The 12,918-nt window shown below is 39.5% G+C and overlaps 1 protein-coding gene across 1 annotated transcript; it reads right to left on the reverse strand.

Moving 5' to 3' along the window:
- Positions 1–456: 456 nt before the first annotated feature.
- On the reverse strand, positions 457–10,168 carry LOC140829623 (uncharacterized). Its single transcript, XM_073192936.1, has 5 exons — positions 10,054–10,168; positions 9,746–9,879; positions 1,996–2,722; positions 750–1,070; positions 457–566 (listed from the first exon to the last, which is right to left on the reverse strand). Exons 1-5 carry the CDS (start codon positions 10,166–10,168, stop codon positions 457–459), a joined length of 1,407 nt encoding a protein of 468 aa, XP_073049037.1.
- Between the last annotated feature and the right edge of the window lie 2,750 nt (positions 10,169–12,918).

The raw sequence follows: 12,918 nt of genomic DNA on the forward strand, positions 1-12,918 counted from the left end.
TTCCAATTGGGAAACTGGTTCTCTACGATTCTTCATGAAATGGACATTCACGTCTAAAGGCGTTTTTATTGGGGTAGAGTCTTAAGCATTAAACTTCTTTAACACTGTTTCTACGTAATGAGATTGAGATATGACTATTGCTTCTGGAGTTCTAAAGATTTTAATTCCTAGAATTACATCAGCAATACCCATATCTTTCATATCAAAATGTTTTGTCAACATTTTCTTTGTACCATTAATCAACTCTTGGTTATTCCCCATTATTAGCATGTCATCCACAAATAGACATACTATTATATAAGATTCTCGAGTGCCTTTAATGTAAACACATTTGTCACACTCACTTATCTTAAATCCATTTGACAATACTACCTTGTCAAATTTTTCATGCCACTGCTTGGGCGCTTGTTTAAGTCTGTATAGTGATTTAATTAAACGACATACCTTTCTTTCTTGTCATTTAACTATGAAGCCTTCAGGTTGCTCCACATATATTTCTTCTTCAAGTTCACCATTTAAGAATATCGTTTTGACATCCATTTGATGTATCTCAAGGTTATGCAAAGCTGCAATAGCAATGAGCACACAAATGGATGTTATTCTTGAAACTGGTGAATACATGTCGAAGAAATCATGACCTTCTCTTTGTCTATAGCCTTTTGCCACAAGCCTAGCTTTGTATTTTTCAATACTTACATCAACTCTCATTTTCTTTTTCAATATCCATTTGCATCCCAATAGCTTGTCACCTGGTGGAAGATCCACTAGTTCCCAAGTATAGTTTTGCAAAATAGAATCCATTTCAGAGTTGATGGTTTCTTTCCAATAGGGAGCTTCGGGGCTAGCCAGAGCATCTTGTATGTTCTTTGGTTCATTCTCCAACATAAAAGTATGGAAGTTTGGACCAAAAGACTTTGAGATTCTAGCCATTTTGCTTCTTTTTGGTTCTTGCACTTTTGAAGAGCTTACCAATTGTATAGCATTTTCATTTAGAGTTGGCTCATGTGTAGGTACTTGACCTTCATGCGCCGTCTCAATTTTTCGCTTATTAGAACCATTTTCTTTCCTCTCTTTACAAGGAAATATATTTTCAAAAAATACTGCATTTCTTGACTCAAATGTCATGCACGTATTCATTTCGGTATTTTCAGATTTGTGCATTATAAATCTATAGGCACTAATATTATGTGCATATCCGATAAATATGCAGTCGACCGTCTTTGGTCTAATTTTCTCTTGTTTAGGCTTTGGTATTTCAACCTTAGCTAAACACCCCCCACACTTTCAGGTACTTGTAGGAAGGTTTATGACCTTTCCACAATTCGTAAGGTTACTTGTCATTTTTCTTGTGGGGTATCTTGTTCAGGATATGATTAGCCGATAGTATTGCTTCCTCCCACAAGTTTTGGGGTAGTCCTGAACTTACTAACATAGCATTCATCATATCTTTCAGAGTTCGATTCTTTCTTTCGTCAATATCATTCGACTGTGGTGAATAAGAAGCTGTCGTTTCATGAATTATTCCCACAGATGTGCAGAATTCATCAAACGGGGCTCCGTATTCGCCCCCTCTATCGCTTCGAACCCTTTTTATTTGTTTGCCTAGTTGATTCTCAACTTCGGTCTTATAACACTTGAATGCTTCAAGAGCTTCATTTGTCGACCTCAAAAGATATACGTAACAGTACCTTGTATTATCATCAATGAATGTAACGTAGTATTTTTTTCCTCCTCTAGTTTGTATAAACTTTAAATCACAAAGATCGGTGTGTATTAGTTCTAGATGAGTTGTACATCTTTCAATCGAGTGGTAAGGCGCTTTGGTCATTTTAGCTTCAACACATATCTCGAATTTTTCGTTTGGATCGACGTAGTGTTTAGGCAATAATTCAAGTTTCATTAAACGTTGCAAGGTATTAAAATTTACGTGTCCTAAATGAACATGTCATAAATGAAAACATTCAAGCAAGTAAATAGAACTTTTGTCTTTATTACTTTCAACAACACTTTGGCGTATAGCCAATACATTTAACTTGAAAAGGCTCTCATCGAGATATCTTTTTCCAATAAAATGATCATTCTTGATCAATACAACTTTGTTAGACTCAAATACTAGTCTAAACCTTTGTTTGACCAACAAAGACCCCGACATGAGGTTCTTTTTTATTTCCGGTACATGAAGTGCATCAACAAGGGTTACTTCCAAACCCGATGTCATCTTCAGTACCACATTTCCGGTGCCCACCACCTCAGATGTAGCGGAGTTCCCCATGTATAGTTTTCTCCCGGTCGATGGAGCATATGTAGAGAACATCCCCTTGTTGGAGCATATGTGTCGAGTTACTCCAGTATCAACCCACAACTTGTTGGTGTTTTCCACCAAATTTGCTTCCAAAATAACTGCAGACAAATCAAGTTGAGAAAAATCAAATGGTACCGACCTTTCTTGAACTACATTGGCTTGAGGATTTCCCTTCTTTGGCTTCCTACAATCCTTGGCCATGTGATTTGGTTTTCCGCAGTTATAACAAGTCCCTTTGAATTTTTTCTTATTTGGTGGTTGTTGGCCTTGTTGTGGTTGCTTTTCAAACTTTCTTTTCTTCCCTTTCAAACTTGTTTCAACAACGTTCACCCTTGCCGTCGATGCTCTTGTCCCTCGATGCTCTTGTTGTCCTCTTCTATCCTCAATCTCACAATGAGATCCTCCAATCCCATCTCCTTCCTTTTATGCTTCAAATAATTCTTGAAGTCCTTCCACAATGGATAAAGTTTCTCGATCATAGCAGCAACTTGGAAGGACTCGCTTAGACTCAAGCAAAAAAAAAAAAAAAAAAAAAAAAGAGTACAAAAATTCCGAAAATTCACCATTATTTCATTTTGATATCTTGTTCTATTTTCTTTAGAGAGTCATATTTAATTGTCTCTCACAGTCAAAAAAAAAAAAAATTCATATTCGAATTTCTTGTCTACACAGTCCAAGTGAGTCGGTCGCATTTGTTCACAGGTTTGAGCCTTGATTGTTTGATATCCCAAATACAAAGCTTGAGCACACTTTTGAGAGTACTATCAAATTCGAGTGGAAACATTTGAGTGTGAGTGTTATTTCTTTGGAGTGACTAGTGAGTATTTGTTGTGAGCAAAAAAAATAAGAGAGGAGAGACGAGTGAATTTCTTTGGAGTGACCGGTGAGCTTTTGGGTGAGGAGTTATTTGTTTTCTACTAACATTTTCTTGCAGGTACAATTCTAAGAATTAGATGGAGAAGGAGGTAGGAGATAATTCGAACCCGGGGTCATCTAAGTTCCCACTGGAGGCGTTGTTTGGGGATTTTAGTAGGATGATGACGACCCAAATGGAGTCGTTGCATGAGAGGTTGGGTAAACTTGAGGTTAGTGTTAGTGGGGGTAAACCTAAGCCTAGGGATTTGGGTAGAGATGACGAGGAGTATGATCTAGGAGGAGGCGATGAGAGTCAAAATGAGAATTGAGGTAGGAATGGAAGAGATAGAGGATTTGGGAGAGGAAGAAGAGAAGCTATGAGGGGTAGGTATGAGGAGACTAGGGAAGATGGTCACATGGGTAGCATTAAGATGAAAATCCCTTCATTCCATGGGAAATCTGACCCGGAGGCGTACCTAGAATGGGAAAAGAGAGTAGAGTTCGTATTTGCATGTCACCACTACTCCGAACAAAAGAAGGTGAGGTTGGCGGTGGTTGAATTTTTAGACTATGCTCTCATTTGGTGGGATCAATTAGTGACCACTAAAAGAAAGTATAATGAGAGACCCATTGAATCTTGGGATGAAATGAAGAGTGTAATGAGGAAGAGGTTTGTACCTAACCACTATTATAGGGAGATGTTTAAGAGGTTACAAACTTTGAGGCAAGGATTGAAGAGTGTTGAGGACTACTATAAGGAGATGGAAGTACTCATGATTAGGGCAAATACTGAGGAGGATAATGAAGCAACTATGGCTTGTTTTCTTTGTGGTTTGAACAGGAAGATCCAAGATCAAGTGGAGCTTCGGCACTACTTAGATCTAGACGAGATGGTGCAAATGGCCATTAAAATGGAGCAACAACTCAAGAGGCGAGGAGTTGGCCGCACCAATCAAACCGGAGGTGCATCTTCTTCTTGGCGCCCAAATGCGGCCAAGCGAGATGATAGCAAAGTGGTGACCAAGCCTAAGTTTGAACCAAAACAAGAGGCACCTAGGCATGGAGTACAAGGTAAATCTGAAATTCCTACTACTCGTTCTAGAGATACAAAATGTTTTAGATGTCAAGGGTTGGGCCATATTGCTAGTGAGTGTCCTAATAAGAGAGTCATGTTTTTGAATGATTATGGTGAATATGAGTCTCAAAGTGAGGGGGATGGCGAGGGTAGTGATGATGATATGCCGGAGTTGGAGGATCCCGATGAGGGATATGGGGCGGTTGTAGGAGAAGCTCTAGTGACTAGGCGAATCATGAGTGCCCAAGTCAAAGATGAGGAGATTAACCAAAGGGAGAACTTGTTTCACACTAGATGTTTTGTGAGTGGTAAGGTGTGCAATGTCATCATAGATGGGGGAAGTTGCACCAATGTGGCTAGCATTGAGATGGTTGAGAAATTGGGATTGCCTACAATAAAACATCCTCAACCATATAAGCTTCAATGGTTGAACGATTGTGCGGAGGTGAGAGTGAATAGGCAAGTTCTAGTGTCCTTCTCAATTGGGAAGTATGTGGATGAGGTTTTGTGTGACATGGTACCTATGCATGCTTGTCATATATTGTTGGGTAGGCATGGCAATTTGATAGGCGAGTGACTCACGATGGGTTCAAAAATAAGTACTCGTTTGTCTTGAAAAAAGAAACTGTTGTCTTACTTCCATTGTCCCCAAAGAAAGTATTGGAGGACCACTTGAAAAAAAAGAAGAGAGATGAGGCCGAAAAAAAGAGTGAATTAAAAAGTGAGATGGCCTCTGAAAATAAAATTGAAGTGGCTGAAAAAAAGAGAGTTGAAAAGAGTGAGATAGCCACACAAACAAAAAAAGAGAAGAAAGAAATTGAGGGGAAAGAAAAGGAGAGGAAAGAGGCCAAAAAGAATTCTTATATGGCCCAAAAGGGTGAGATAAAACACTTGTTGCACACACATGAACCACTTGTGTTAATTCTTTACAAGGAGATCCTCCTTAACACAAGTGATATAGCCGGATCCCTTCCGAGCATTGTTGTTTCACTATTGCAGGAATTTGACGATGTATTTCCGGAAGAGCTACCTCAAGGCTTACCACCATTGAGGGGAATTGAGCACCAAATTGATTTGGTGCCCGGGAGTGCCTTGCCGAACCGCCCAGCTTATAGGAGCAATCCGGAGGAGACTAAGGAGCTACAAAGGCAGGTAAGTGAGTTATTAGATAAAGGTTATGTGCGTGAGTCCATGTCACCTTGTGCGGTGCCTGTTTTGCTAGTCCCTAAGAAAGATGGCTCATGGCGTATGTGTGTTGACTGTAGAGCAATCAATAACATAACCATTAAGTATAGGCATCCCATACCTAGACTAGATGATATGTTAGATGAATTGCATGGGTCTTTCATTTTTAGTAAGATTGATTTGAGGAGTGGGTATCACCAAATTAGGATGAGAGAAGGTGATGAGTGGAAAACTGCTTTCAAAACTAAATATGGGTTGTATGAGTGGATGGTTATGCCTTTTGGTTTAACTAATGCACTTAGCACCTTTATGAGGTTAATGAATCATGTCTTGCGTGCACATATAGGTAAATTTGTTGTGGTTTACTTTGATGATATCCTAGTGTATAGCAAGAATCTTGAAGAGCATGTTAAACACTTGAAACTTGTGTTAATCACATTAAGGGCTGAAAATTTGTATGCTAACTTAAAGAAGTGTGATTTTTGTACAAACAAACTTGTGTTTCTTGGTTTCGTTGTAAGTTCACAAGGGATACAAGTGGATGAAGACAAGGTAAGTGCTATTCGAGATTGGCCATCGCCTACTACTGTCGGTCAAGTCCGAAGCTTTCATGGTCTTGCAAGCTTCTATAGGAGGTTTGTAAAGGATTTTAGCACATTGGCGGCACCGATGACGGCGGTCATCAAGAAGAACGTTCCATTCTGTTGGGGCGAGGAGCAAGAGAAGTCCTTTAATATTATCAAGCAAAAATTAATTAATGCTCCTTTACTTGTGTTACCTGATTTTGCTAATACTTTTGAAATTGAATGTGATGCTTCAGGTGTAGGTATTGGTGGCGTGTTGATGCAAGGAGGAAGGCCGGTGGCGTACTTTAGTGAGAAGCTCAATGGGGCAGCGCTGAACTATCCCACGTATGACAAGGAGTTCTATGCACTTGTGAGGACTCTTGAGACGTGGCAGCAAGGGGCATGAGTTTGTGATTCATACGGATCATGAGTCTCTAAAGCACCTCAAGGGGCAACAAAATCTGAACAAACGGCATGCTAAGTGGGTGGCCTTCATAGAGACATTCCCCTACATGATCAAGTATAAGCAAGGTAAGGAAAATGTAGTGGCCGACGCACTATCACGGAGGTATGTACTTTTCTCTACTTTGGAATCTAAAATATTGGGGTTTGAACTTGTTAAAGAGTTGTATGTGCTAGATGATGATTTTAAGGAAGTGTTTGAAACTTGTATGCATGGTCCACATGATAAATTCTACTTGCATAAAGGTTTCTTGTTTAGAGAGGATAGATTGTGCATTCCCAAGTCATCAATTCGTGAATTACTTGTTAGGGAGGCACATGGGGGTGGCCTAATGGGGCACTTTGGGGTGGCTAAGACTTTAAGTGCATTGCATGAACATTTTTATTGGCCACACATGAAGCGTGATGTTGAACGTATTTGTGAGAAGTGCATAACTTGTAGACAAGCTAAGTCTAGGACACTACCACACGGATTATATACACCACTTCCCGTCCCTAGTGAACCTTGGGTGGATATCTCTATGGACTTTGTTTTGGGGTTACCTAGGTCAAAGAAGGGGAGAGACTCTATATTTGTTGTTGTGGATAGGTTTTCGAAAATGGCACACTTTATTGCTTGTCACAAGACTGATGATGCATCTAACATTGCGGACCTATTCTTTAGAGAAGTCGTTAGGCTGCATGGCATGCCTAGGACCATTGTGTCGGACCGTGATGTTAAATTCCTAAGTTACTTTTGGAAAACACTGTGGGCTAAACTTGGCACTAAATTACTGTTTTCTACGACCTGTCATCCTCAAACTGATGGTCAAACTGAGGTAGTTAATAGGACGTTAGGAACTTTATTACGTGCTATTCTCAAGAAGAACTTAAAGAATTGGGAAAATTGCTTGCCATTTGTTGAATTTGCTTATAATCGTTGTGTGCACTCTACTACTAGCTATTCACCATTTGAGATTGTATATGGTTTCAATCCTTTGACTCCGTTGGATTTGATGTCTTTACCTGTGAGTGAAAGGTTAAACTTAGACGGCAAAAAGAAGGCTGAATTCGTTAGGAGTTTGCATGAGAAGGTAAAAGCCAATATTGAGAAGCGAAATGAGCAATATGCTAAGCAAGCCAACAAAGGGAAAAAGAAGGTGGTATTCGAGAAGGGCGATTGGGTGTGGCTACACTTGAGGAAGGAGAGGTTTCCGGAGAAGCGACGCTCAAAGCTACTACCTAGGGGCGATGGACCATTCCAAGTTCTAGAGAGGATCAATGATAATGCCTACAAACTCGACTTGCCAGGTGAGTATAATGTTAGCTCTACTTTTAATGTTAGTGACTTGTCGTTGTTTGATGTAGGTGACGAGCAAGATTTGAGGACAAACGTGGACGTCCCAAGGAAAGCATGGGATCCTTTGCAGTTTCCGGAGGGACCAATCACGAGGGGTCGACTAAAGAGATTCAAGGAGGCGCTACAAGGAGTCATGAGCAAGCCGGAAGAGGTCGTGATGCATGGGAGTACGTTTGGAGGCCAACGGAAAGTCATTCAAGCATTGAGGTTGCTGACCGAGTCTGGACGGACCTGTACACGGACCTACACACGGGGTCCGTGTCCTTTACAAGCTGGGATGAGTTTTTACAGTGGCTCCACGGACCTGGAGACGGACCCAGGTACGGGGTCCGTGCCCTATGTATGTGGCGAAGACAGTGCCTACACGGACCCGCACACGGAGGCGAGCACGGGGTCCGTGTCCCTTGATCCTGATTGAAGAGTTTTACAGTATGTACACGGACCCAGACACGGAGGTCTGCACGGGGTCCGTGCCTAGCGTTTTCTGCGCGGATTTGTTTCCTTTTCTAGAGTTTTATTATTTTGGGAGACTAGATTTTTGATATCTTTTGATATATAGACTATGTTGGACGAATTTTAACACAACAATACACATATTATTTTGAGTTTATCAAACTTGTGAGAATTTTCTCTCAACTTTTCAAAGCTTTTAGCTTTGTCAAATCAAATCAAACTTATCAAAGTTTTTAACTTTGTGGCGTTTGTCGATCGTTGCTTGTGCGGATTGTCGTAGGCAAAGTTCTTCGAAGGTTCGTATAGTTTTCGATTGTTTATCCTCGTGTTTATTTATTGCTAACCTCTTGCTAGTTTAGAGGTGAATATCACACAATACTTGAATCAAAAGATCGGGAAAACACACGGATCTTAATATCGTAATTGAATAGAGGGTGTGATTTATTTTTAATCGTGTTTGCTATTTATTCGTATCAAGATTCACGTCATCTCATCTGATCAAAGAAATAACTTTTCCTCTCTAAGGCTTGAGCAATAGAAGCAGCTTTGACAGTTCGAAGAACAAAGGCCTCCAGCTTGATGAATTTTCTGAGCTCGGTCTTTTCCTTCAGTTGCTTGGCAAAAACCTCAGTACGATAGGCTACCCAAGCATCATAGGACTTAGTCTTTGCAGCAGCAAAACTGTTCACTTTTCCCCATACCAGATCAATATGAGTTTGAATCGGGTTGGAGGGTCTGGGTTCTACAATCAATTTCCCTTTCCCTTTATCAGTACTCATGATATGAGGTATTTCCAGTCCGGTTCGAGTTGATTCAATCTGTTCTACAAACTTTATTCCTTTGGGTCTGGCAGGTGCTACACCAATTGGTCGAGGTATTTGAGTAACAGGAGCTTGGGTCCTAACTGATTTCTTTATGGTACTTACTGAATCAGCTTGTGGAATAATCTGTAGAGGAACTGCTTCTATAGGCTGCTGATCATTAAAGGAAATCATTTTGTCAGTAGGAATGGATACCTTAGAAGTAGTTTTAACCCTTTGAGTTCTTGGCTTCTTCGCAATTTGAGGTGATGAAGTCTTATCTGACTCTGATGTACTCAAAATCAACTTCCTTTTGGCAACCTTCAGTTGAGCCAACGTTTTGGTTTTCTTGACTGATTTGGGAGCAGTTAACTGAGTCCCAATTTCCTGTTTGATTCGCACAAACTGAGTAGGAGATTTGTCCATTTTGGATTTGATTGGCATCGTGTTCTTTGCATTGAACACCTTAAATTTCGACGTCTTCTCAGATTCCTCAGCCACTAAACCTTTTTCTTTCAGCAGATAACTGATTTGAACAGCAAAACCCTTGGATTGTTTAGGAGACAGAAACATATTCTTCAAAATATTAAATATGAGATGTTTCCAGTTAAATTTGTTATTAGCCATTATTACAGTAATGGTCTGAAATTTCTCCAAAGTTAGGGCAGCAAATGATCCAGCTTTTGCCAAAAGCCCTTTAGCAATTACATCGGCCAGCAATTGAACTTCATGCTTGAGTTCCTTTTTAGGATCAGAAACTTTAATCTTCTGTCCATTCGCAGAGAGAATGGTTTGCATTTCCTCAATATCAGATGCTTTGACATCCGAAAGTTGTGCCATTCCTTCAGAAGGTAAGAGAAATAAATCACCAAGAGAATCTTCAGAGATGATCAGTAACTGACCATTGATAGTAGAATTGATATTTCCCTCAGAATCAATCACGCCAGAAGAGTAGAAATCCTGAAGTTCTTTGGGATAGATATCCTGAGAGGATTGTCCCAAAAATGTTCTTAGACCAGCAGCTTCAAGTTTCTGAAATACTTTCTGAACTTCAGTATCGCCGAAAGATAAGATAGATCCAAAATTGATGGCCATAGCATTTAGCATGAAAGCGGGAATTTGAGTCGCCATTGAATGCTGAAAAATTTCTTGAAAGAAAATTCGAATGATGAGGTATTTCTTGCTCTAAAGATGATTTGAAGTAGTCGAAAAGTAAAACTGAAATGAGGCGGATAATTGTACTAATGTTTGTGACTGTTTGAATTTTTGGACACGTGTTAGTCCAATAAAATTTTGAGTGAAATGTGTGTACGTGTGCTATAATCGTGTTTGTAAAATAATGAGCGGTTAAAATTGATTCCACGTCATAAATTAAAATTCATCATTAGTTTGGCAGACAGTCACCTCATTTGTTTTGAAATATAATTGGTTAATTAGTTAACTTATATGAGAAGATTAGTGGAAAATTCGACTGGTAGATCAGTTGATAAGACTGGGTTCTTTCAGTCGAGAGTTCACTAACAACTATCTTCTCAGTTAACTTCTTGAACCATTATTCCCCCTTAATAAATGCATTAACGAAAAATGACGGCTATAGTCGGTAATGATTAAAGTGAGTATGGTGCTCGGCATAGCAATCGTCACAGAGTGAAGTGTCCTTTCATTTCCCTCTTGGCCTATAAATAAGAGTGAAAGGGTTAGCCAAAATTATCTCAGCAAGTAAGTTTCAGAGATAAGGAAAATGGCAGAAGCTGGAAGCTCAAGCGACGCTCAGTTTACACTGCAGGCCAGGAAGCAGTCCATAGAAGATGAAGTCTTATATGCTAGCCTTCCTTACTGGGAGGAGATGCAGGAACTGGAGTTCCTGTATTACTCTGGGCGTGTCTCTTCTTTCAGGCGAAAGGCCCAACTTCAAGAGGTGCGAGAGCTCCTAGAGGTTCCTGCGGGGGTGAACCTTTTTAAAAAGTGTTATCTCTACAAGCTCTTTCTTCTGAAGGAGCTAGAGATCCTCCGCCGCATCGCTGCCTCCCACAATTTCTGCAAAACCTCTTCCTCAGCACTAGCTGCATGGATGAGTTTGTGGATAATTGCTGTGGAGAATGAATATGAAATTGTAACCGGCTCCTCTTCTTAATAAAATATTTATTATGTTTTATCGTCTTTGTTCTTTTATTTCTGCCTGCAATGATCTGGAAGAGATATAATCACAAACACTTGCTGACATTAGTTAAGAACTCATAAGAGTAAGCAACTTATTTATATATTCAGTAAAACAGCAATAAAGGTTAACAACAAATTACGATCAATGATTATGTAATCCTGTTATATGATCTATTGATATGCTAACAGTCATCAGTTTTGATAAGTAAATAAATGAGCTAATAAAATTCAAACTATTATTAACTGATATCTTAAATGTCCTCGGTAAATGTGAGAGTCGATTTAATTGACTTGTGATTCTTCAACTTCTTCAACACCTTTTTCTTATAAATGAGATGATAGTGGTGATAATGTGATCAGTTCAAAATTATTTCAACATTCTGATTCTGATGCATGCAGTAGCACGCATGTTCATGTGACTGATCAGTCAGCCCATCGTTTAGCTGAAATTAAAAGAAAGATGGAAAAATATGTTTTTCAGAAGGTATTGACAATCTGGGAAAAGATTGATGAGCTGAAGATGGTGAGTGACAGTGGTGTCATTCCTACTCGTACTCAGGAGAGAAGAGCACTGAAATACCTTGCTCGTTTTGAGGTTAGCCACGTTAATGATTTGGTTGAAGACAAATGTCTTTTAGAGGCAATGCTATGGAAGGAGTGGCATGTTGTTGATAAGATTTCAAAGTCAAGGGCATTTGCTGGAGTTCGAATTTATGAGTTGAATGACTGGGTTAGGGCATGGCTAGATACAGTTGGATCTATGATTTCTTCTGTAAATTGGGAACGTTGGTATTCGTAATGAAATATTATTATCAATTTGTTGTATTCTTATTTTCTGCACTTAATTCTGTTAGTGAAGTTATATCAATTAAACCAAGAATATTTCGGAAATAAGAAAACTTAGCCTCTGGTAACGGTTTTGTGAAGATGTCTGCTGCTTGTTGTTCCGTTGAGACGTATTCTAATCTGATGTTCTTCTTTAGTGCATGATCTCTGATGAAATGATGTCTGACATCTATATGCTTAGTTCTGGAGTGAAGAACTGGATTGTATGCAATAGCTATTGTACTAGTGTTGTCACAGAATATTGGTGATTCCTTTGCATCAACACCATAATCTTTCAGTTGTTGTTGAATCCAGAGCAGTTGGGCACAGCAGCTTCCAGCAGCAAGATATTCTGCTTCAGTTGTGGAAGTTGCTATGGATGTTTGCTTCTTACTGAACCAAGATATCAGTCTGTCTCCAAGAAACTGACATGATCCACTTGTACTTTTACGATCAAGTTTGCATCCTGCATAATCTGCATCTGAATAGCCAACTAAATTGAAAGATGAGTCTTTAGAGTACCATAAACCAACATTTTCCGTGCCTTTAAGATATCTCAAGATACGTTTGGCCGCAGAAAAATGTGATTGCTTAAGGTTAGCTTGAAATCTTGCACATATACATACAGCAAACATAATATCAGGGCGACTAGCAGTTAGGTACAATAAAGAACCTATTAAACCTCTGTATAGTGTCATCTCAACTGATATTCCCCCTTGATCAGTGTCTAATTTAACTGATGAACTCATTGGAGTGCTTGCTGCTGAACAAGATTCCATGCCAAATTTTCTTAGCAATTCCTTGGTATATTTGGTTTGACTAATAAATGTTCCTGAATCCAGTTGCTTCACTTGTAAACAAAGAAAGAATGTCAGCTCACCCATCATGCTCATCTC

This window comes from Primulina eburnea, chromosome 4 (genome assembly GCF_022965805.1).
Source record: "Primulina eburnea isolate SZY01 chromosome 4, ASM2296580v1, whole genome shotgun sequence".
Taxonomy (NCBI): Eukaryota; Viridiplantae; Streptophyta; class Magnoliopsida; order Lamiales; family Gesneriaceae; genus Primulina; species Primulina eburnea.